A 25049-nucleotide genomic window follows, 5' to 3' on the forward strand; every position below is an offset into this window, starting at 1 on the left:
CAAAGCAATGGGATGCCAGAGTGGGTTCAATTCCCATCACTAATTCGAGGTTACTATGAAGGAGTCGCCTTCTCAACCTCTTCCCTCGCCTGAACTCTGGTGGCCCTCAGGTTTAATCATCAGTCTCTTCTTTCTCTAACGAGAGCACAGAAGCAAGAATAAATCAGATGGAAGCATCTAACCCTGAGCATTGCTGTGTTATTCCCAGGTCACTATCATCCTGCTCATTTCAGCTGTAGGTGGCAATGGAGAGTGGGTATTGTAATCCAATACAGCTCAGGAGAATTTTATTTAGCAGACATGCTGCAATTGACAGACAGGAATGCTTGGGGTGAATTTTCCCAGCTGTGGGCTGACAGGCTTGAGGTTTCTCAAAGGGCAGGAGTGGTGCTTGGAGTTCATAGATGGAGGGAGCCAGTGACAGCCCTGCCTCCTTGAATTAGAATGGTTCCCTAACAAGGGCTGCATGTTTGACCAGTTGTCTGACTCAATGTGCCTAACTGCCAGTGGCTGTGACAAGACAAGGGGCAAAGATCACAGGCCCAAGCTGTTCAAACTCCAACTGGCTCCTTGTGCTGGGCCCACAGGGAAAGAAAACAACTACATTTACAATGTACTAGTCATGTTAGAGCTCCAGTGGGAGCTGTGCTGGAAATGAAGAAATTATATCATTTCCAGGTTAGCTGGTTCCTCCCTCTGAGCAGATGCCAGAGTATAATGGCCCTCATTCAAGTCCTGAGGAAAAGAGGCAAACATTTGATGGGCAAGTCTGGAAGTGAACATGGTGTCAAAGATGTGGAATGTCTATGGAAATTAATGTCTGGACCTTTGAAGATGCATGGAAATTTCCTTTCACTAAGTCTGTTTGGGTACAATTGTACCCAAAGTCCAAAGAATTGTGTTGGACAACAGGATTAGAGGTTTGACACTCCATAGACTGTAATTCACTAGTTGAAGTCTTAGTTTTTTTGGGGGTGGGGGGTGGTGGAAGTGCGATGCAGGCAGGGAACCAGAGCAAAAAGCATCTAGTGAAGTGGTTTTAGTCCAGTGATGTTATGGGCTAAAAAGTTGCAGGATGATTACTGGCATCATCTCAAGAGAGCTTGATAACCAAATTCATGTGAAGTATGAATGGTCTGAATGATGGACACATCAGCAAGATCAGTATAAGATTTTAGTCATTTCCATTCAAGTGGTACAGCCATTACATTCTTGCCAACATATTCCTTCTCCCTAGGGAGGAGCCAGATTGTCCAAGTGAAGTCAGTAATGCATTCAGACAAGAGCAGACAGTACCCCATGTCCCACTAATTGCTGTCCTCCAACGAGAGCTTGTCAAACAGGTACTCTCCCAGCCCATTCTCAGGAGCTCCCAGACGCTTCAGGTTGGTGATGTAGTCCCCAAGTCGCTTGATGATCTCAACCTCCTCATCCAAATAGTGAGTCTCCAGGAAGTCACACAGCTGGAACAGAGGGATATTACAACTCATTACATTAGCACAATCCAAGACAATGTTACAATTCCCACTGCAAAACAGACTGGGCAATGCTAGCTCTGATAAGCCTAAATATCTAGCAAATTAGATAATTTGCACTGAAGATTAGCCTTTCAGCTGGCTCATCTTGCCATTTCTTAATGGGAGAAAGTGAGGTCTGCAGATGCTGGAGATCAAAGTTGAAACTTTATTGCTGGAACAGCACAGCAGGTCAGGCAGCATCCAGGGAACAGGAGATTCAACGTTTCGGGCACAGGCCCTTCTTCAGGAATTCCTGAAGGGCCTGTGCCCGAAACGTCGAATCGCCATTTCTTAATGGGAGCCAAGTTGTATTGTGGTGGATGGTGATCATTCCACTGCAATGGTCCTGAATGAGGATTCAGTGGCCAATATCACTTCAGCACTCCCACCAGATTACAATCCAAGTTCCTCCTTGACCTTCTTGCTGAGCAGTTGTAACATTGTAACCACCAGTGTGGATCTGGAGTGATCAATGTTAGATCTGGACCAAGTGTTGCATGATTGAATTTCAAACCCACAAAGACCAACCAGTGAGGTGTTGCCCTGAGGGTCAGGCAGTGATGAGAATGAGGAGGTGGTGAAGCTTACATGAGGGTCAGTCTGGGCAGTGGCGAGTTGGTGTAGATTCAGCAAACTCTGGTTCACATTCTTCTCCAGATCCAGGGCAACCTGCATTGCCTGCAGCCCGTTACCCCACTCATCCCTCTCTGGCTTCTGAAACATGGAAACAAAGGACAGTTAAGGATCAGAATCAGAATCCTGACAGTGGAATGAAGGTCATTTAGCCCATTTGCCCAAACCAACCCACCAAACAGCATCCCACACTGACCCCACCCCATTCCTCCAAATCCTGTATTTGCCATGGCTAATGCATGTAGCCTGCACATGGGCAACTTAGCATGGTCAACCAACTAACCTGCATATCTTTGGACTGTAGTAAGAAACAGTACTGGAAGAATCCAACCAACATTGTCTACAGTTTGCATGTGCTCCCAGAGTTGCTGGAAGCAGGAATTGAACTGGGGCCTCTGGCACTGAACCACTGCCATCTCTGAAGTCCACATGAAGGTTTGAGGATGAAGGGACTTAAGAGGGTATTTGAGAAAGTTGCTCAGATATGGAATGTACCACCTGAGCAGAGTGGGGGAGGCAGCTAGTCCAGTGACATTTCAGCAACATCTGGAAGATTACTTCAAGTACCAGGGCATAGTGGGCTAAGGTCCAAGTGCAGGTCAGTGGGATAGTGTAGTTTGGAGGTTAGTCAGTATAGATTATAGTAGACTGAAAAAGACATTATGACATTAATATGGAGATGATCATATGGGGAAGCCAAAAGACCTTTTCACTTCTCCCTTCAGGATGTGAAAACCCAGTCACTGACTTGAAGCCACGTCATAGATCAGCCATTTCCCCCCCCCCCCCAACATTCCCACCTTCACATCCTGGAGGAGGACTCTGCCTCCACGCTGATTCTGGAATTTCAGCAGCTTCTCTGAATGTTCCTGCTTCTCCTGGGACTGAGCTTTGAAGAACTGGGAGAAATGGTGCAGGGCAACATCATCCCGGTCAAAGTACGACATCTGAAAGAACAATTTCCTACCCATTAACACATCACTGGCCCCCAATTCTAGTTGGGGAAAGAAAGAGACTAGTTTAACCCTTGAAATCAGACAGTATTCAAGCAGCTATTAAACCTCTGGGTTCTCAGCAATTTTAGTATACCAGTGTTGTCCAATGATCCAGCAGTTCCTTAACTGGATAAGTGCAACTCCAGCTGCCTCCTGGGGACATGCAAATTCAGTGTTTTATTTTGGATTAAACAGCTGGTGAATTGCTCAGCAGGTCTGGCACAGGATCAGAGGAGAGAAACATTAAACTCATGTTTCTGCTCATTTCCAATTCTAATGGTGTTTGATAGAGATTGAATAGGGTTTAAACAAATGAAGGAAACTAGAGTGTAAAATGTATTTAGGGAGGAAGAGCCCAGAACTAGAGGACAGGTTGAAGGAGAGAGCAGAAAGATTTTAAAAGGGTTACAGCAGGCAGTTATTTCAGTGATGGGTGAATGGAATGAGCTGACAGGAACTGATGAGGCTGGTGCAGTGACAACATTGAAAAGGTGTCTGGATGGATAGATACATGAATGGGAAGTGTTAGAGGAATATGGGCCAAGTGGGACTAGATTAATTTAGAATTAATCAAGTCTAGGCATAGAAGAACTGGATTATGGGATCTGTTTCTGTGCTGTACATTTCTTTCTGTACAGATTCAGTGTTCTGCATGGAACCAATTGAAGTCGTAACCTTTAACAAGGGGAGGGTTCAGTTGGATGACAAGGAAAGCCACTGGAGTACCAAGTGCTGTCTACTCCATTCAACATTAACCAGAGGGTAATACCCAGTCACCAGGACATTTTTCTGAATGGAAGTAGAGATACAAAACTGATATCAGAATAGGGACAAGATTAGTCCATTCAGCTCAAGCCTGTTCTGCCATTCAATGAGAAAGTAACCATGAGGCTGCTGTAAGACACTACATTGTTCCTTTGGGGCTAAATTGGAAAGTGGATATTGGACACTCACTGGTTTAGTCAAGAGAGAGACTTCTGCAATTTGTACATCATTGGGATTGGATGTACTATACAAGACTGTTCCTATCTGGAGGGTGGAGGGAAATGAGAGAAAGGGGCACCAGGTGTTGGCTAAGGAAAGCCTGCCCAATGACAGCCTTTGGATTGTTGCAGCAACAGTTTATTACAGGCCTGTATATACAGTGCACAGACAAACTTGTAAACAAGCAGCTGAGTGAATTAAAGTGACATGATCAAAGAAATGTTAAATATAGGAAAGACATCATGTGACCTGGCCATCCAAAGAGAAGGTCACCAGCTTAAAAATGTGACCTGAAAAGCACTATGCATGGTTTGACTTAAAGTTCAAACCATTTAGATTTATACCATATTTGACTCAAACATTTTAATCATCATGCTCACAAGAGAATGGTATGACCATGCAGTTCCTTTCAGGAGCTTTCCTTGGTTTACCCCTCCTCAAGAGGAATCAAAGGCAGATGTGCTATTATGTCTGGAAATAGCTTCTTCAAACAATGGCAAGGGAGAGACCAGTTCAGTTACTTTCAGAGCTTGGATTGTTTTAGCAGAGAAGCGGTTACTCTGAAACTAGGATCCATGCTTCAACAAGTGTTTCTTACCCGAATACTCCAAAAACACTACTGCCTGCAAGAACCAGAATTTGAATTTACTATTTGCCAAGTGTGTTTAGGATTGTGGGTATTGAAACAGCTCCTTCGTTGAGATAGAGTTAGTTGGGTTCCCTAGTTGGGTGGTTTTAAATTCTGTTTTCTTTTGCCAGTGCTTGTACCACAGTATGTAAATAAATTCTGTTTTATATAAGGCAGAGTGGTTTGACCAGCAGCACCACCGGATGATCCACCATACATCTGCCTCTAAATACAATTAGGGTCTGGGTGACCTTAAGTTGTTTTACAGATCCAGCCTACTCCCCAACAGTCAGTTGAGGATTATGAAGGGGCACAACTCAGATCAGAGTGGAAGTGAGTGATCCATCTTCATTAAAAACTGGTTCACTGAAAGCTGTTTCACCACCCTCAAACAGAGCTTTAAGGAATTCATTCTCATCTGAGATATATACCCATCTAACCATTGGAGGTTAGAAAGAGGAAGGGTTGAGGGAAATGGACCAGGTTGGGACATCTGTCCAACCTGTTCATGCTGACCAGTATTCTCCCATGTCCAGACGAGAGCACCAAAACAGCCAAGCAGCAGATACCATCTAGGATAAGAGCAGCCCACTCCATTGGTAATACAATTGTCACCTCCCCTCAGTGTCCATTATATAGCAGGTACCTTGCAACACTCACCAAACACCTTCCAAATGGGACATTCTAACATTCCAGCAGTGCATGGGCAAACCACTACTTGGAAAAACTGGCCATTTCGTTTCCCATACCACCCTGATTTGAATGTCTCCATTTCTTCAGTCATTGGGTCAAAGATCTCAGACCACCCCAGCTACCTTGTGGGTGCACCAACACTTCCTTCAGGTGAAGGGATGGACAACAAATGGCTACCATCTACTCATGATGAGTGAATGCAAAAAAGCCATAGGCCTCAACTGGGGCCTACTCCAGCAGATGCCAGTCACATCCTGATATTAAATACTTCTGCTCAGATTAGCAAAGCATCATTGATTAAACCCCCTGTTGCAGTATCAAAACCAATATACTTATTTAGGATCAACAGAAAATAATTAAATATATCAATACATTAAAACAGTAGAAAGGCAACTAGCCAGTTGATTCTTCCATTCCACCATACAGTTGACCCAAATGGTTTCAAAAATATCCAGTGAAACATCCAATTTTGACAGCCCTAGAGGGGGAATGACAGTTACTGCCAGTGACAGCAATATCAGTAAGTCATATACTAGCCAAGAACACTTCACTCTGCATACATCCCTGAAGGCAAATTGGGATATTAGTTAGTGTAAATCAGTATCATACCCCATTATTATGGTAGCATCACATTTACCTTGAATTAATATTGAGGCAAGAGCTACAGGACTGTCAAGTTAGTTAGAAACAATGGAAAGTTTACTTTACATAAAAGTTTTAACTTTAAGCCCCAAGGGGACAACACTCACCAAAGACTGATAGAGATAGGAGGCAGTGAGCTCTATATTAATCTGCTTGTTGACAGCAGCTTCACAATCCTGGTGATAGTTTTGACAAACCTGGGAAGCCATTTTATGATAACTATTAGTCTCCACAAACCAATTCACAGCCCAACTACAAATTTAAGACTAACACCAACTGTACCTAAACCATTACTGCCTTTGGACTTTTATTTATACTCCTCATTTTATTCTGCACAAATGACATCATCAGTGATGGCCAATCACTCTTGTTAATCAATCAATCAGGTTCCATGTCCAATCAGCGCAGGATGGGAATTGAATCCAGAAGCCGATTTTGCTGGGTCTGTATTATCTGCATTTTTGTATGTAACAGTACTGTCTAATGTACAACTGTCACTGCTGTTGTCTCTTTATATCTTTGTGAAACCGGGATTTGAGGTTTGTCCTCATGTCCCTGTAAACTGTTTAAATGGTAGGGTTTGGGGCCTGGCTTTGCTGCTCCTCTCCCTTGTAAAATTGCTGTCTCTTGCTGCAGCTGTAAATGTAACTGTTTGTTGTAAACTGTTTTTGTAATTTGTTTAATAAAATAACATATCCAGAAGCCAATTAGAATTGACAACTGGTCCATGATGAATTGGTTGAGCCCCAGGGTCCCGTACTTCCCGCGGGAGCCTGTGCCCCACAACCTGAGCCGCCTCCGAAATTTTAATTTTGTCTCCTTCAAAGATATCAAAACGAGGGCCCTGTATAGACTGCTGCTGCACACCGTCCACCTCTTCTCCCTCATCCACCGTCCGGACACGCCTTGGCGTGCCCATTTGCCACCGGGCGGTGGGGATCCCCAGTGGAGGGCTCTCTACGCGGGAGTCCTCCCCCTTTCTCTCGGGGATCTGGGGTGGAGGGTGCTGCACGCAGCAGTCCCCTGCGGTGGTTCATGGACTCCCAGCCCAACTGCTTGTTCTGTGGCGCTGTGGAGTCCGTGGACCACGTGTATATTGGGTGTGGGCGTTTGCACTCCCTTTTTGATTTTCTGAAAAACCTTCTCCTCTGTTTTTGGCTGCACTTCAGTCCCACGCTCCTGATCTTTGGGCACCCGGTATGGAGGAGGGAGGGCAGGTCTGAAGACCTCCTCGTGGGTCTGCTCCTGGGCCTGGCCAAACTGGCCATTAACAGGTCCAGGCAGCGGGTCGTGGAGGGGGTCGTTAGGGCCGACTGCCTGCCCCTCTTCCGCGGTTACGTTAGGGCCCGGGTGTCCTTGGAGAAGGAGCACTCAGTGTCCACCAACACCCTGGAGTTGTTCAGGGAGAGGTGGGCGCCGCAGGGAGTGGAGTGCATCATTTCTCCCTCCAACTCTATTTTGATTTAGTCCCTACCCTCCCCTTCACTGTTTTGATCACACAGCACTGCCCTTTGATGTGAAGGGCAGTGTTTGTCACTGGCCACCCGGGTGTTTTCCTATCTTCCTGGTGGTGGAAATTGAATAAAGATTCGTGCACTTTGTGTCTTTCACTGTGTCTCACACCTGCACACACACACACCATGGGTGAAAAAAAAAGAAAAAAAAATATACAGGAGATTTCCCCTCCCCTTCACTGTTTTGATAAAAAAAATGAATTGGTTGATTGACCTTTGACCTCCTGCACAACTGCAAATTGTGCAAGTATATCTATCTGAAAATGAGAATAAAACATGCTCTAAAACTTCACTGTATCTGAGGTTGTGTATTAGAAGATACTCAACACAGATTTGCAGAATTCTGTTCGTTTGTGACTCTGGGGGATTTGTCTTCCTACCTTTTGAATGACAGTGTTGAGACTCCATTGAAAAATGGCGAGACTTTGTTGACAGTAAACAGTTGCCAATTGCGACACAGCAACAGAAATAATGTGCTTTGGGTCATCTTATGCAGCCAACTGATGTACTTTGTGGATTCATCCTGAATCTGCTGTGATCACCTTGACCTTAGGTCTCCGAAAGGTCAGTTTGAAAACAAAAACACTAAGTGTGCTGAGTTGTCTCTGCCATGTAGTAGGCCTCAGGCCTCCATGTCAAAATTGCTGCTAGAAACACATCGCACGTTCAACTTTTCTGTCTCCATGTTCAGTTTATAATTGTTTCAAGAAGAACTAGCCCTCAACTCAAGCATGTTTCCAAGTGGAGAGATTCTGGTTATGTTTACCTTGAAATCTGTAGAATGTACAACTCAAAACTGGCCTCCCAGCTCAACGTGGTCCATCCCCACAGCTATATGGAGGTGAGGGTCTCTCAACCTAAAGTTGATAGCGTTGAACTGAGCAGCCTCCAGTGGAATGGTGGCCTGTGAGAGTTTGGGGATTGAGGATCCCACTCAGAGTTCAAGTATGATCATCACCATGAGGTATGGATTGGTGGCAGCAAGTTACTTTGACCCAATAACTGCTTCAAAAACCGGGTTACAGTCTAGCCTTATCTTGTCGGATTGAATTACAGTTTTGAATATTACGCATGGAACCATGGTCAGAGGTCAAACCTGATAAATACTCATGGCTATGAGAGCAGGTCAGAGGCTGAGAATTCTTTATGAATTTCTCAACTCCTGACTTTCCACAGCCTCTCCACTATCTACAAGACCGATAAGTGATGGAATACTTTCCAATATTCTAGCTGAATACAGCCCCAACAACACTCATGAAGCCCCAGGGAAATCTCTCGCCATCCTGAGTTGGAGTAATATCACTGTTTCTGAAACCAAGTCCCAGATGGCCCACCTCAGTAGCAGCGATTTGGAGGTACCGGAGTTGGACTGAAGGTGTATAAAGTTAAAAATCACACAACACCAAGTTATAGTCCAACAGGTTTATTTGAAGAACTAGCTTTTGGAGTGCTGCTCCTTCATCAGGTTACTCTCCACAACCACCGTAGCCTTGTGATTGGTTTGCTTCTGTGATGTAAGACTCTATGACTCTAATGATGTACAATAGCATGTTCCTTTTGGGTGGTTTGGTGGCTCGGTGGTTAGCACTACAGTCTCACAGAGCCAGGGACTTGGGTTTGATTTCAGCTTTGGGTGACTGTCTGTATGGACTTTGCATGTTCTCCCCGTGTCTGTGTGGGTTTCCTCCTACAGACCAAGGTTGTGCAGGTTCGGTGGATTGGCTGTGGGGAACGCAGGGTTAAGGGGATCCGCAGGATCTGAACAGGATGCTGTTCAGATCTTTAGTACAGACTGAATGGGCTGAATGCCCTCTTCTGGCACTGCAGGGAGCCTGTGGACATGGCTTGATTGTTTAAAAAGATTTATAGAGTCATCGAATCATAGAGATGTACAGCATGGAAACAAGACCCTTCGTCCAACCCGTCCATGCCGACCAGATATCCCAACCCAATCTACTCCCACCTACCAGCACCCGGCCCATCTCTCTCCAAACCCTTCCTATTCAAATACCCATCCAAATGCCTCCTAAATATTGCAATTGTACCAGCCTCCACCACATCCTCTAGCAGCTCATTCCATACACGTACCATGTTGTGGAATAAATATGTGCCTTAAAGTGCCACACCCTGCCTGAAGGCTGCAGCGTGTATTCACTACAAAATTCACAAACAATCACCAGGATGTCTCTGACAGCCCCCTCCCTAACCCATGATCCCTGGAACCTCAAAAGGTAAAGGAAACAGCTGTACAGGAGAGTCAACATCTCCAGGTTTCCTCTCCCAGTCACACCACAGTTTACAGAGCAGTGTGATGCCGAAGGCCTGGGTTCAATTCCCATCACTAATTCGAGGTTACTACGAAGGAGTCTCCTTCTCAACCTCTTCCCTCGCCTGAACTCTGGTGGCCCTCAGGTTTAATCATCACCAGTCTCTCCTTTCTCTAACGAGAGCACAGCCCAATGGTCTGTTAAGACTATGGCAACACATCAACTTGGTCAGAAATCACTGCTCCTTCAACATCACTGAATCAAATCAAACTGCATCAGGAGAATAATAGAAGCATCAAACCAGAGCATTGCTGTGTTATTCCCAGGTCACTATCATCCTGCTCATTTCAGCTGCTGGTGGCAATGGAGAGTGTGTATTGTAATCCAATACAGCTCAGGAGAATTTTTTTTTTTTAAGCTGACTCCCTGCAATGTGACTGCCAGGAATGCTTGGGGTGAATTTTCCCAGCTGTGGGCTGACAGACTTGAGGTTTATCAAAGGGCGGGAGTAGTACTAGGAGAGAATTCATAGATAGGAAGGGACAGTTAAGTGAGGGTACCACAGTGGGACTATATTGCTAGTTCAGGCAAACAAACATTCTCTCCACCCCCACCCCTCCCTGGCCCTCCAGTATGCATGAACTCCTTGATCTAAAATTGGTATTCAATCAAAGGCCCCATCAAAAGCTGCATGTTTGACCAGTTAATTCCTCCTTTTGTCTGACTAAATGTGCCCAACTGCCAGTGGCTGTGACAAGACAAGGGGTAAAGATCACAGGCCTGTGAGCTGTTCCAAACTCCAACTGGCTCCCTGTGCTAGGCCCACAGGAAGAAAACAGCACCATTTAGAATAGACTAGTCATGTTCGAGCTCCAGTGGGAGCTGTGCAGGACAAGTTGAGATCATATCATTGCCAGGTTAGCTGGTTCCTCCATCTGGGCAGATGCTACAGCCTGATGGACCTCATCCAAGGCCTGGGGGAGGGAAAGAGAAGTGAACATTTGATGGGCAAATCTGGAAGTGAACATTGAATCATAAATATGGGATATCTAGGGCAATAAATGTCTGGACTTGATCTTTGGATGAGGTATGGAAACTTCCTTTCACAAAGTCTGTTTGGGTACAATTGTACTCATCAAGTCCAGAAAAGTAGAATTATTGGACAAAAGAATCAGATTTGACACCCCACAGATTGCAACCACAAGTTGAAGCCCTAGTTTGGGGTGGGATGGGCAGGGGGTGGTGGTGAGGTGTGCAGGGTAACTTGAATTTATAGTCATGACATCACCCCATCTATTGGTTTCAGTCCAATGGGGTGGTGGGGAGGGGAGAAAAGATGGAGCATCTAGTGAGGTGTTTTAGTCTAATAATGTGATGAGCCAAATTGCAGAATGATTACTGGCATCAAGTTCTCCAGAGATCACAAACAAATTCAAGTGAAGGATCAGTGGTCTGAATGATGGACAATAAGCAAGATCAATACAAGATTTTATTCATTTCCATTCAGGTCGTACAGCCATTACATTCTTGCAAACATATTCCTTCTCCCTAGGGAGAAGCCAAAATTTCCAAGTGAAGTCAGTAATGCATTCAGACAAAAGCAGACAGTACCCCATGTCCCACTAACTGCTGTCCTCCAGCGAGAGCCTGTCAAACAGGTACTCTCCCAGCCCATTCTCAGGAGCTCCCAGACGCTTCAGGTTGGTGATGTAGTCCCCAAGTCGCTTGATAATCTCAACCTCCTCATCCAAATAGTGAGTCTCCAGGAAGTCACACAGCTGGAACACAGGAATATTACATTAGCACAATCCAAGACAATCAAATTCCCACTGTAAATGCAACTTGGCCATATAACTCTAGACAGACATTAAAGTCTCACTGACAGCCAGAGAATTTGCACCAGTGAGGATGACAGCATTTTAGCTGCTTCATCATGCAGTTTCTTAATGGGAGCTGAGTTGTATTGTGATGGACAGTGATCATTCCACTGCATTGGTCCTGAATGGGGATTACGGCCAATATCATTTCAGCACTCCCATCATTTTAGAATCCAAAGTTTTACTTTACCTTATTGTTGAACAGTTGTAACATTGTAACCATCAGTATGGGTCTGGACCAAGTGTTGCATTATTGAATTTCAAACCCACAAAGACCAACCAGTGAAGTGTTGCCCTTAGGGTCAGGCAGTGAAGCTTACATGAGGGTCAGTCTGGGCAGTGGCGAGTTGGTGTAGATCCAGCAAACTCTGGTTCACATTCTTCTCCAGATCCAGGGCAACCTGCATTGCCTGCAGACCGTTACCCCACTCATCCCTCTCTGGCTTCTGAAACATGGAAACAAAGGACAGTTAAGGATCAGAATCCCTACAGTGGGATGAAGCAGGCTGAATAGCCATTTGCCCACACCAACCCTCTAAACAAAAAAAAGTGTAGCCTGTGCATCCCTGGAAACTATGGGAAACTTAGCATGAGCAAACTGACTTGCACATCTTTGGACTATTAAGACTGAGCAGTTGCCAGTGGCTGGAATTTTGGACCTATGTCCCTGAGACAGCAGAATCAGTGCCATCCTCAAGTCCAGTTGAAGATTGAGGGTGAAGGGGTGAGAGAGGGTATTTTAGGAAGCTTCTCAAGAGAAACATGGAATATACCATCTACAGGGAGTGGGGCAGCTATTCGTGACATTTCAGCAACATCTGGACAAAATACTTCAAAGGGCATAGTGTGCCAAGGACCAAGTGCCAGTAGATGGGATTACTGTAGTTTGGAGTTTTTCTTAAACACAGGCCCTTTAGTCTGTGACCATGCTACGACTTGGAAATGGAGGATATCATTGGCTTTCCCAGAAAAAAAAAAAAAAAGAGCTTTGCACTTCCCCTTCAGGATGTGAAAACCCAGTCATTGTTGACTTGAAGCCACATCACGCAAGCAGCCATCCCCACCCCACCCTCCACCCCTCCCACCCCATTCCCACCTTCACATCCTGGAGGAGGACTCTGCCTCCACGCTGATTCTGGAATTTCAGCAGCTTCTCTGCATGTTCCTGCTTCTCCTGGGACTGAGCTTTGAAGAACTGGGAGAAATGGTGCAGGGCAACATCATCCCGGTCAAAGTACGACATCTGAAAGAGAACCATTTACATCCCATTAACACATCACTGGCCCCAATTCTAGTTGGTAGAAGACAGACTAGTTTAGCCCTTGAAACCAGACTGACTGTTCAAGCTGTTAAACCTCTGGGTTTGCAACTATTTTAATATAACAGTGGTTCCAATGAGCCAGCAGCTCCTTTAACTGGATGCAATGGAACAGCCCCAGCTTCCTCCTGGGGAAGATGCAAATTCAATATATTGTGTTTTGGATTAAACAACTGGTGAATTGCTCAGTAGGTCTGGCACAGCATCAGAGGGGAGAAACAATTCAGGTTGCTGCTCAGTAACCTCCATCAGAATGGAGGATGGAGATTGAATAGGCTTGGAGCAAGTTAAGGAAGCTGCAGTGCAGGATGGAGGAATCCAAAACTAGGGGGCACAGGTTAAGATAAGGGGTAGATATAATGGACCCAAGAGGCAGTTTTTTCCCCCCAGAGTGGGGTGCACGTATGGAATGAGCTGCCAGAGGAAGTAGTGGAGGCTGGTGCAATTACAGCACTTAAAGGCATCCGGATGGGTACATGAATAGGAGGGTTTCAGAGGGATATGGGCCAAGTGGGACTAGGTTAATTTAGGATATCTGGTTGGCATGGAAGGGCTGGATTGTTGAGTTGGTTTCTGTGCTGTACATTTCTAGGACTGTAGATTTCAATTGGTCCCACACACAACATTTGAATTTGTAGCTTTTAACAAGGTGAAGATTCAGTTGGATGAGGAGAACCACTGGACTGTTAAATGCTGGTCTACTCCATTCAATATTAGCCAGAGGGTAATACCCAGTCATCAGGACAGGGGAAGTACAGATACAAAAAACTGATATCAGAACACAGGGACAATAGGCCATTCAGCCCCTCAAACCTGTTCTGCCAGTGAGAAATTAACCATGAGGCTACTGCAAGGCACTACATTTTTCCTTTGGATTAAGCTGGAAAATGGATGGTGGATAGTTTAGTCAGGAGAGAGTTTTCTGCAACTTGTAGATCATTGGGATTGGATGTACCATACACTTGATCTGTGCAAGTGTGTTCCTATCTGGAAGATGGAGGGGAATGAGAGAAAGGGCCCCAGGGGTTTGCTAAGGAAAGCCTGCCCAATGACAGGCTTTGGATTGTTGCAGCAACAGTTTTACTGCAGACGTGTATACAGTGCACTCTGATATCCAGGAACTTTTAAACAAGCAACTGAATGAATACAAAAGCGAAACTTGAACAACTTCACTGCATGAAATACCTAGTGAGACCCAGAGACAACCATTATCTGCAGATAACATCACCAGCTTAAAGTAAACTGAGAACACACTTGGTTTGAATTAACCCAACAAGTTCAAAGCTTTGCATCTACACCCATAATGGACCCAAACATCTGAACCATCATGTTCACAAGTGAATGGTGAAACAATGCTGCTCCTTCAGCAAGGTTATTTTGACCTTGGTTTTATCAAGAGGGGTTATAAAGGCAGAGGTGTGATATGTCTGAAAGTCTGGAAGTCTTCAAACAATGGCAAGGGAGTGGCCATTTCTACTAGTTCAGGTTTGTGTTGGATTTGCTCTTTTGTGAAGTTGAAATTGAGTCAGGTTTCAAAACAGTTAAGTTATTTAGATTTTGTTTCATTTCAACCATATATGTTCCACTTTGTATAAAGCAGAATGGTTTGACCAGCTGCATCACCCCTGGATTATCCACTATACAACTGCCTTTACAATAAGAAAAATATTAGGTCTGGGCTTCCTTCTCAGTGGAGAGGTATCTAACCTGGTCCCTAATAGTGCATTAATAATTATGAAGGGGCACAACTCAGGTCAGAGTGAATATGAGTGGTCTATTTTTATTCTTGGACACAAAAACTAACTAGTTCACCAGTGAAAGCTATTCCCATCTCCATCAAACAGATCTTTAAAGCCTTCAGTCTCATCTTATGAGCCCAGAGTGTGATTAATATTCTCCACATGTCTGGATGATAGCACTTACAACATTCAGAAGCAGACACCATCCAGGACAAAGCACTGGTACTGCAATCTCCACCTCCCTTCAGCATCCATTATCTAGCAGGTACCCTGCAAACAAACTCTCACTAAACACCTTCCTAAAGGAAAGTCTAACACTTCAGTAGGGCATGGGCAAATTACCACCTGGAAAAACAGGCCAGTTTGATTCTCATCTGCCTGATTGGAGTGGATTGAGGCCTACTTGTGGATTCCAGTCACACCCTGACCATGAACATTTCTGCTCAGATAAGCAGAGTATCATCAACAAACACTACTAAAACTCCTTTTACAGCAGAGTTAGTATGATGTTTATGATCAGTAAAGTTAAAGCAGAGATATCACAATACATTATAACAGCAGAACAGTGACCAGCCAATGAATACTGCCATTCCACTATATGGTTGACCAAATAGTTTATTGGACTGTTTTAGAAACCATCTCATTTTGACAACCCTACAGAGAGAATGACAGTTATTGCCAGTCACAACCCTCAGTTAGTTGCAAGAACACATGACCCTGCATACATCACTGAAGACCAGCTGGGGATTAGTTATCTTACACCAGCATCATACTCCATTTTTGCTGAAACATCACATTTATCTTGAATTGATATTAAGGCAACAGCTACAAAACTCAATCTACAGGCATATCAAGTTAATTAGAAACATCAGCATAAGTTTAGTTTTAAGCCAACACTCACCAAAGACTGGTAGAGATAGGAGGCAGTGAGCTCCAGGTTAATCTGCTTGTTGACAGCAGCTTCACAATCCTGGTGATAGTTTTGACAAACCTGGGAAGCCATTTTGTGATGAATGTTGTGTTACCTCACTCCCTAAAACAATTCACAGCCCAACAACAAATTTAGTTTAAGCACCAACTATACCTCAACCATCAGAGCCTTTGGACTTTTATTTATACTTCAGGAGCGAGCTCTCATTTTATTCTGCAGGAAATGACATCATCGGTCATCGCCAATCACTCTTGTTAATCTATCGATCAGCTGCCATGTCCAATCAGCACAGAATGGGAATTGGATTCAGAAGCCAATCAGAATTGACAATGAGTCGATGATGGAATTACTGATTGGCCTTTGACCTCTTGCACAAGTGCAAATTCTGTAAGTGTATCTACCTGAAAATGAGAATAAAACATACACTAAAACTTTGCTAACGCATCTGAGGTTGTGTATTAAGAAATGCTCAACACAGATTTGCTGAATTCTGTTTGTTTGTTCATCTGAGGGATTTGTCCTACTACCTTTTGAATGACAATGTTGGGAGTCCATCGAAAAATGGCTAGATTTTGTTGACATTAAATATTTGCCTATTGATTGACAGTGGCAGGGGACAAAGTGGCTTTTGGATCATCTAGTGCAGGCAACTGATGTACTTTGTGGATCCTTTCTGAATCTGCTGTGATCTCTTTGAACTTAGGTCTCAGGAAACCCAGTTTAAAACCAAAACACTAAATGTGCTGAGTGCGTCAGCCATGTCATAGGCCTCAGGCCTCCATGTTTAAATTGCTGTTGGAAACATATTGCATGTTCGACTTTTCTATCTCCATGTTTAGTTTTAATAGTTTCAAGAAGAACTAGCCCTCAACTCAAGGATGTTTCCAAGTGGGGAGATTCTGAGTCTGTTTGCATTGCATTCTGTAGAATGTACAGCTCAGAAACTGGCCTCCCAGCTCAACATGGTCCATACCCACAGCAATATGGACATGAGGGTGTCTCAACCTAAAGTTGATTGTGTTGAACTGAGCAGCCTCCAGTGGAGTGGTGGGCTGTGAGAGTTTGGGGATTGAAGGTCCCCACTCAATGTTAGGGGATGATCACAGCCTTGACGGATGGATTGGTGGAAGCAAGTTACTTTGACCCAATAACTTTCTCAAATACCAGGTTACAGTCTAGCCATTACCTGTCAGATTGAGTTACAAGTTTGAATATTATACATGGAACCATGGTCAGAGTCAACCCTGATAAATATTCATGGCGATGAGAGCAAGTCAGAGGCTGGGAATTCTGTTGTGAATTTCTCAACTCCTGACTTTCCAAACACTGTCCACCATCTACAAGACCAAAGTTATGAAAAGCAATGAAATACTTTCCAATTTTCTGGCTGAATGCAGCCCCAAGAACACTGACGAAGCCCCAGGGAAATCTCTCGCCATCCTGAGTTGGAACAATATCACTGTTTCTGAATCCAAGTCCCGGAAGCCCCCCCTCAGCAGCAGCAGCAGCAGCAGCATTCTGGTCTCTCCCACACCAGGTGAGCTGTAATAACCAGCTCATCACCACCTCCTGAAGGGTAACTGTGGCTGGGCACGAAATTCAGCCTTGTGATTGGCACACTGATGATAGACCAAATAAAAAACACCCTGTGATGGGGTAGGGGGGGTGTGCAACACTAGAGGGGCATAGGCTTAAGGTGAGAGGAGAAAGATTAAAAATAGGGATGTGAGGGGCAACATTTTCAGAGAGAGGGTGCTGTGTACATGGAACGAGCTGCCAGAGGAAGTGGTGGAGGTGGGTACAATTATAACATTTAAAAGATAGTTGGACGAGCATTTGAACAGGAAGGTTTTGAGAGGGATAGGGGCTAAATGCAGGGAAGTAGAACTTGTTCAATTTTGAAAACCCTGTCAGCATGGATAGGTTGGGCCAAAGGGTCTGCTCCGTGACGTATGACTCTAATAAGTATACAACAACATGTTCCTTTAGGGTGGCATGGTGGCTCAGTGGTGAGCACTGCTGCCTCACAGCACCAGGGACCTGAGTTTGATTCCAGCCTTGGGTAACTGTCTGTGTTGAGTTTGCATGTTCACCCCATGTTTGTGTGGCTTTCCTGCGTGCTCCAGTTTCCTCCCACAGACCAAAGCTGCAGGTTTGGTGGATTAGCCATGGGAAATGTAGGTTTATGGGGAAATGGGATGGGTCTGAGGATCATGCTGTTCAGACTCAAATAGCCTCTTCCTACACTGTATGGAGTCTGTTAGCATGACTTAAGATTGACTACAATGAAAGGATTCATGGGGTGGAATAAATTTGTTAAGTGCCTTAAAGCCCCACACCTACCCTGAAGGTTGCAGTATACACTAGCTACAAAATTCACTGAAACAATCACCAGGATGTCACTGACAGCCCCCTCCCTAACCTATGATCCCTGAAACCTTGAAAGATAAATGAAACAGCTGTACAGGAGAGTCAGCAACTCCAGGTTTCCTTTCAGAATGACAGCACTCCCCAACTTGGAGAGAAATCACTGCCCCTTCAACATCACTGGGTCAAATCAAACTGCATCAGGAGAATCCTTCAGCAGATGGGAAGCTGGGAGGAAGCTAGGATCAGCTTGGTCTGCAAACTGCTGATTTTAGCAGCACGAATAAATCAGATGGAAGCATCTAACCCTGAGCATTGCTGTGTTATTTCCAGGTTGCTGTCATCCTGCTCATTTCAGCTGTAGATGGCAATGAGAACATGTATTATAATCCAATGCAGCTCAAAAGAATTCCTTGAGCTGACTCTGGAATGTGTCTGCTGGGACTGTTTGCAGTGAATTTTTCCCAACTTTGAACTGACAGGCTTGAAGTTTATTGAAAGTCTGGGAGTGCATCCTCCAATAGGGAGGGAAGGACAATGGAACATCACTGCTATTTTTGGGAAAGAAACCCCAGTGCAGATTGACTCCTGGCTGAGATAGAGTGGGTATCTAGCCAAGGTCCCTAGCAGGAGCTGCATTCTTATGGGAGAGGGGGAAAAGAAAAAAAAAGTGAACTGGTCAGTGTGCCCAGCTGCTACTGGCTTTAAACAAGGCAAAGGGGTGAAAAATCACAGGCCCGTGTGCTGATCCTGTTCTGAACTCCAACTGGCTCCTGAGGCTGGGAGGAGAGAGAGAAAGAAAATGGCACTATTTAGAATATCCTGTTCATGTTAGAGACCCATTGGGAGCTAGACCAGACAAGTTGAGGTCATATCAGTCCCAGGTTATTGGGTTCCTCTGTCTGGGTAGAAACCAGAGCCTGATGGACCTCAATCAAGGCTAACAACAAGATGTTAACAGATCCAGTCACCCAGCTCATGTAGTTTGACTCCAAATTGTTGAGTACTGCTAAAGAGAATAAAGACATTGATGTTGGAGGTGAACATTTAATAGGCCAATCTGGAAGTGAACATGGAATCAAAGATGGGGATATCTTGAACTGATCTTTTGAAGAGGTATGAAAAACTTCCTTGCACAGTTCACAATTGTGCTCATCAGGTCTAGAAAAAGTGTAAGACTTGGACAAGAGAATTACTAAAGAGTTTTCCACTCCAGACTACAACCCCCAATCTCATTCTAGGACAGGATAGCTTGAATTTATATATATTACAATTCCATTTAGTTATTCCTGTCCAATGGGGTATGGGGCAAAAAGAGAAAGACATCTAGGTGAGGTGTTTTAGTCCACTGATGTGATGAGCGAAATTGCAGAATGATTACTGGCATCAAGCTCTCCAGAGATCACAATCAAATTCAAGTGAAGGATCAGTGGTCTGAATGATGGACAATAAGCAAGATCAATACAAGATTTTATTTGTTTCCATTCAGGTCATACAACCATTACATTCTTGCAGGATGATTACTGGCATCATCTCAAGAGAGCTTGATAACCAAATTCATGCAGCTCTTGTGAATGATGGACACATCAGCAAGATCAGTATAAGATTTTATTCATTTCCATTCAAGTGGTACAGCCATTACATTCTTGCCAACATATTCCTTCTCCCTAGGGAGAAGCCAGATTGTCCAAGTGAAGTCAGTAATGCATTCAGACAAGAGCAGACAGTACCCCATGTCCCACTAACTGCTGTCCTCCAGTGAGAGCCTGTCAAACACGTACTCTCCCAGCCCATTCTCAGGAGCTCCCAGACGCTTCAGGTTGGTGATGTAGTCCCCAAGTCGCTTGATGATCTCAACCTCCTCATCCAAATAGTGAGTCTCCAGGAAGTCACACAGCTGGAACAGTGATATTACAATCCATTACATTCGCACAATCAAAGACAAGTTTACAATTCCAACTGCATGACAGGCTGGGCACTCAGCTCTGGACAGCCCTGAAAAAAATCTAGCAAACATGAGAAAATTTGTACTGGTGAAGATATCAACCCTTCTGCTGGCTCATCTTGCAGTTTAAGTGGAGTGAGTTGTATTGTGGTGGTCAGTGATCATTCTACTGCAATGGGCCTGAATGAGGATTCAGTGGCCAATCTCACTTCAGCACTCCCACCAGATTAGAATCCACGTTCCTCCTTGACCTTATTTCTGAACAGTTGTAACATTGTAACCATCAATATGATCTAAAATGATCAATATTAGATCTGACCAAAAAAGTTTAAAGAAGTCAGGTTATAGTCCAACAAGCTAATTCAGAAACACTAGCTTCAGGTGTGCTGCTCCTTCAGCAAGTGCTTGTGGAATACCATAACCACCTGATGAAGTAGCAGTTCTCTGAAAGCTAGTGTTTCTGAATAAACTTTTGGACTATAACCAGGTTACAATTTTTAAACTTTGTACATCCTAGTCCAACACTGGCATCTCCAAATCATATTGCCCCAATTGTTGCATTGAGTTTCAAACCCACAAAGACCAGTGAAGTGTTGCCCTGAGGGTCAGGCAGTGATGAGAATGAGGTGGCAAAGCTTACATGAGGGTCAGTCTGGGCAGTGGCGAGTTGATGTAGATCCAGCAAACTCTGGTTCACATTCTTCTCCAGATCCAGGGCAACCTGCATTGCCTGCAGACCGTTACCCCACTCATCCATCTCTGGCTTCTGAAACATGGAAACAAAGGACAGTTAAGGATCAGAATCAGAATCCTGACAGTGGGATGAAGCAGGTCATTTAGCCCATTTCTCCACACCCTCCCTCCAGCGATGGTCCCCACACTGACCCCACCCCATCCCCCTAATCCTGTTTTTAGGGAAAAGTGTAGCCTGTGTATCCCTGGAAGCTATGGGCAACCTAGCATGACCAAACAAATCTGCACTGCTTTGTAGAGTGATAAAACTGAGCAGTTGCCAGAGGTTAGAATTGGCATTGAGACAGCAGTACCATCCTCCAGTCCAAAAAAGGTTTGAGGAGGAGGGTTTAGAGAGATCTCAGGAAACTTGAGAAATATGGAATGCACCACCCGAGTAGCATGGGGGAAGACAGCTAGTCCAGTGACATTGCTGCAACATCTGGACAAATGCTTCAAATGCCAGGGTACAGGGGGCTAAGGACTAAGTGTGGGTAGATGGGATTAGTGTAGTTTAGTCAGCATAGATATGGTAGACCAAAGGGCCAGTGTCTATGCTGTGACTTGGAGATGGAAGACATCATATGGGAAAGCCAAGCAACAGCTCTTCACTTCCCCCTTCACAAAGGAGAACCCCATTACTGATGGATTGAAGCTACATCACATCACAAGAGCAGCCATTCCCCTCCACGACTCCCATTCCCACCTTCACATCCTGGAGGAGGACTCTGCCTCCACGCTGATTCTGGAATTTCAGCAGCTTCTCTGCATGTTCCTGCTTCTCCTGGGACTGAGCTTTGAAGAATTGGGAGAAATGGTGCAGGGCAACGTCATCCCTGTCAAAGTACGACATCTGAAAGAGAACCATTTCCATCCCATTAGCACATCACTGGCCCCAGTTCTAGTTGGCAAAAATAGAATACTGATTTAGCCTTTGAAACCAGGCTGACTATTCAAGCTGTTAACCTTTGGGTTCTCAACAATTTTAAATATAAAACATTGCTGGTCTGTTGGACAGCAGCTCCTTTAACTGGATGATTTTGAACAATCCCAGCTTCCTCCTGGGGACATGCAAACTCTTATCTTGGATTAAGCAGCTGGTGAATTGCTCAGCAGGTCTGGCACAGCATCGGAGGGGAGAAACAATTCATGTTTCCGCTCATTGACTGAAATGAGTGCAGGATGTAATCAGGGTAGTGGTTCCAAAACTAGACAGTACAGGGTTAACATGAGGGGGATGGATATAAAATGAACCCAAGAGGCAGCTTTTTCCAAAAAGGTGGTGAATATGTAGGATGAGCTGCCAGAGGAAGGGAGGCTGGTACAATTACAACATTTAAAAGGCATCTGGAGGGATATATGAAAAGGAACTGTTTAGAGTGATATGTGCCAAATGGGACTAGATTAATTTAGGATATTTGGCTGGTAGGGGGAAGAGCTGGATTAGAGGGTCTGTTTCTGTGCAGACCACCTCAAGAATGGTAGATTAAGTGCTCTGCATGGAACCAACTGATGTTGTAACCTTTAACAAAAGGAGTGTTCAGTTGGAAGAGGAAAGCCACGAGTACCAAGTGCAATTTACTCCATTCAACATTAACTAGTGGGTAATACCCAGTACATGTTTCTGAATGGAAGATGTAAAACTGCTATCAGAACATGGGACAGTAGGCTATTTATCCCCTCAAGCCAGTTCTGCCATTCTATGGAAAAGTAACCACAAGGCTGTTGCAAGGTACATTTTTCTTTGTGCTAAAGTGGAAAAGTGGATATTGGACACTGCGGGCACTAATTGCCAGCAAGCTCTCCTACCTAAGCTTGTAGATCATTGGGATTGGATGTACCATACACTGGACCTATACAAGACTGTTCCTATCTGGAGGATGGAGGGGAATGAGAGAGAAGAAGGGTCCCATGGGTTTGCTAAGGAAAGCCTGCCCAATGACAGCCTTTGGATTGTAAGCAAGCATCTCAGTGATTAGATAAAAAGTGAAACTGGATCAAGGAAAGTCTAATACAGGGAAGACCGCACGTGACCAAGATTAACCATTATCCGCAGATGGTGTCACCACCTTAAAGTGTGACCTAAAAGCACATGGATTAAGTCAAACCAAGCAAACAAGTTCAAACCATTTAAATCTACACCCATAATTGAATCAAAACATTTGAACCATATGCTCAAGTGAATGTTATGACAATGCTGCTCCTACAAGTTTTGTCCTTTGTTTTCTCCTTCCCCCCCAAGATGGGTCATAAAGGCAGAGGTGCCATTGTCTGGAAATAGCTGTTTCAAACAATGGCAAGAGTGACCAGATCTCCCAGTTTAGTTATTTTCCAATCTTTGTTTTAGCAGGCAGAAGCTGCTAGTAGCAGAGAAGCTGTTCCTCTGAAACTAGGTTCCATTGTTCAATAAACATTTACCTGAATGCTCTGAAAACTCTCCTGCTGGCAAGAACCGGAGTTTGTATTTACCATTTGCCAAGGGTTGCATTTTTGGGGATTTCACAGGTATTGAAACAGCTCCATTGTTATTGTGATTGGTCACTTGGGTTCCCAAATAGTGTTTTAAATTCAGTTTCTTATTGGTGCTTCTACCATAGAATGTAGATAAATTCTGTTTTTTATAAAGCAGAAGGATTTGACCAGCTGATTCACCCTGGATTATACACAATACAACCATCTTTATAATGAGAAGAGATAAGGCTCTGGACAACCTTAGTGGTTTTGTCAGAGCCAGCCTGGTCCCAATAGTTGAGGGGATGATAAAGGGGCATGACTGAGGTCAGACCAGAAAGGAGTGATCCATCCTTTGGATAGTACACTATCAACTTGTTAAAAGTAACTGGTTCACCAATGAAAGCTGTTCCCACATCCACCAAACAGAGCTCTAGGGACTTCATTCTCATCTCATGAGAGCCTCCAAACAGACAAGCCCAGTGTGTTGAATATTCTCCACATGTGGACCTACAACATTCAAGCAGCAGACAGACAATCATCCAGGATTAAACAGCCCACTCCATTGGTACTGCATTCGCCACCCCCCCCCCCCTTCAGTATCCATTATCTACCAGGAAGCCTGCAATACTCACTAAACACCTTGCTAAAGGACATGCTAACACTTCAGAAGGGGTGGGGGGGGGGGGGGGGGGATGGACAAACCACTACCTGGAATAGAGGGGCTATTCTGTTTCTCATACCATCCCGATTTGAAAGTCTCCATTTCTTCAGTCATGGAATCAAATCTCAGACCACTCCAGCCACCTTGTGGGTACACCAACACTCAAGCAAGTCAACTCTTCTTCCAGGTGAAGAGATGGAGGAGTGGCTACCTGGCCACTGACAACCCACATATGAATGGATAATACAGAAAGCTAAATAGGCCTCAACCAGGCCCTACTTAAGTGGATACCAGTTACAGCCTGATCTTAAATACATCTGTTCAGATAAGCCAAGTATCATTGATAAACACTGCCATAACTCCCTTTTACAGTATCAAAACTAATATGATGCTTATTTAGCATTAATAGAAGGTAAAGCAAACATCACAATATATTAAAGCAGCAGAAAGGCAGCTAGTCAATAGAGGTTTCCATTCCAACACATGGTTGACCTAAATGGTCAAGCTATTCCCGTAAAATATCCTGTTTTGACAACCCTAGGGAAATGAGTTACTGCCTGTGACAGCCATATCAGGGAATTGTACACTAACTAAGAACACTTCACCTTGCATACATTACGCATCAGTATCACACCCCATTGTTGTTGTAACACCACATTTATCTTGAATTGTGAAACAGGTAAGAGCTACAAAAGTCAACCTACAGGAGCATCAAGTTGATTTGAAATAAGGAAAGTTTACTTCAAATAATAGAAGCAATTATAAATAGAGACAACACTCACCAAAGACTGATAGAGATAGGAGGCAGTGAGCTCCAGGTTAATCTGCTTGTTGACAGCAGCTTCACAATCCTGGTGATAGTTTTGACAAACCTGGGAGGCCATTTTGTGACACCGAGTATACTACTTGCCTACCCAAGACAAGTCACAAGCCAACCGCCAACTCTACCTAAATCACCACTGTCTTTGGACTTTTATTTATACTCTAGGAGCAGACTCTTATTATATTAAGCAGGAAATGACATCATCAGTGATGGCCAATCACTCTTGCTAATCAATCAGCTGTCATGTCAAATCAGCGCAGAATGGGAATTGGATCCAGAAGACAATCAGAATTCACAACTGGTTAATGATGGAATTGCTGATTGACCTT

The 25049-nt window shown here is 44.3% G+C and overlaps 1 protein-coding gene across 1 annotated transcript; it reads right to left on the reverse strand.

The window, feature by feature from the left end:
* Nucleotides 1-1307: 1307 nt before the first annotated feature.
* LOC122542229 (uncharacterized) lies at nucleotides 1308-24781 on the reverse strand. The gene is made up of 9 exons (XM_087978050.1): nucleotides 24680-24781; nucleotides 21489-21635; nucleotides 20691-20816; nucleotides 12847-12993; nucleotides 12071-12196; nucleotides 11501-11651; nucleotides 2951-3144; nucleotides 2106-2231; nucleotides 1308-1463 (listed from the first exon to the last, which is right to left on the reverse strand). The coding sequence occupies exons 1-9, from the start codon at nucleotides 24779-24781 to the stop codon at nucleotides 1308-1310; spliced, it is 1275 nt and encodes a 424-aa protein (XP_087834176.1).
* Nucleotides 24782-25049: the final 268 nt, after the last annotated feature.

This window comes from Chiloscyllium plagiosum, unplaced genomic scaffold (genome assembly GCF_037043375.1).
Source record: "Chiloscyllium plagiosum isolate Xiang-an unplaced genomic scaffold, Cpla_swu_hap1 HiC_scaffold_33, whole genome shotgun sequence".
Classification (NCBI taxonomy): Eukaryota; Metazoa; Chordata; class Chondrichthyes; order Orectolobiformes; family Hemiscylliidae; genus Chiloscyllium; species Chiloscyllium plagiosum.

Excerpts from the sequence above, each read along its gene's own strand:
- LOC122542229 (XM_087978050.1), bottom strand. The coding sequence starts at position 24,781 with ATGGCCTCCCAGGTTTGTCAAAACTATCACCAGGATTGTGAAGCTGCT. Across the intron at positions 12,197-12,846 it reads TCCTCCTCCAGGATGTGAAG|AAGCCAGAGAGGGATGAGTG; the intron begins GTGGGAATGGGG and ends TCCATGTTTCAG. Across the intron at positions 1,464-2,105 it reads CTGCCCAGACTGACCCTCAT|CTGTGTGACTTCCTGGAGAC; the intron begins GTAAGCTTCACC and ends CCTCTGTTCCAG.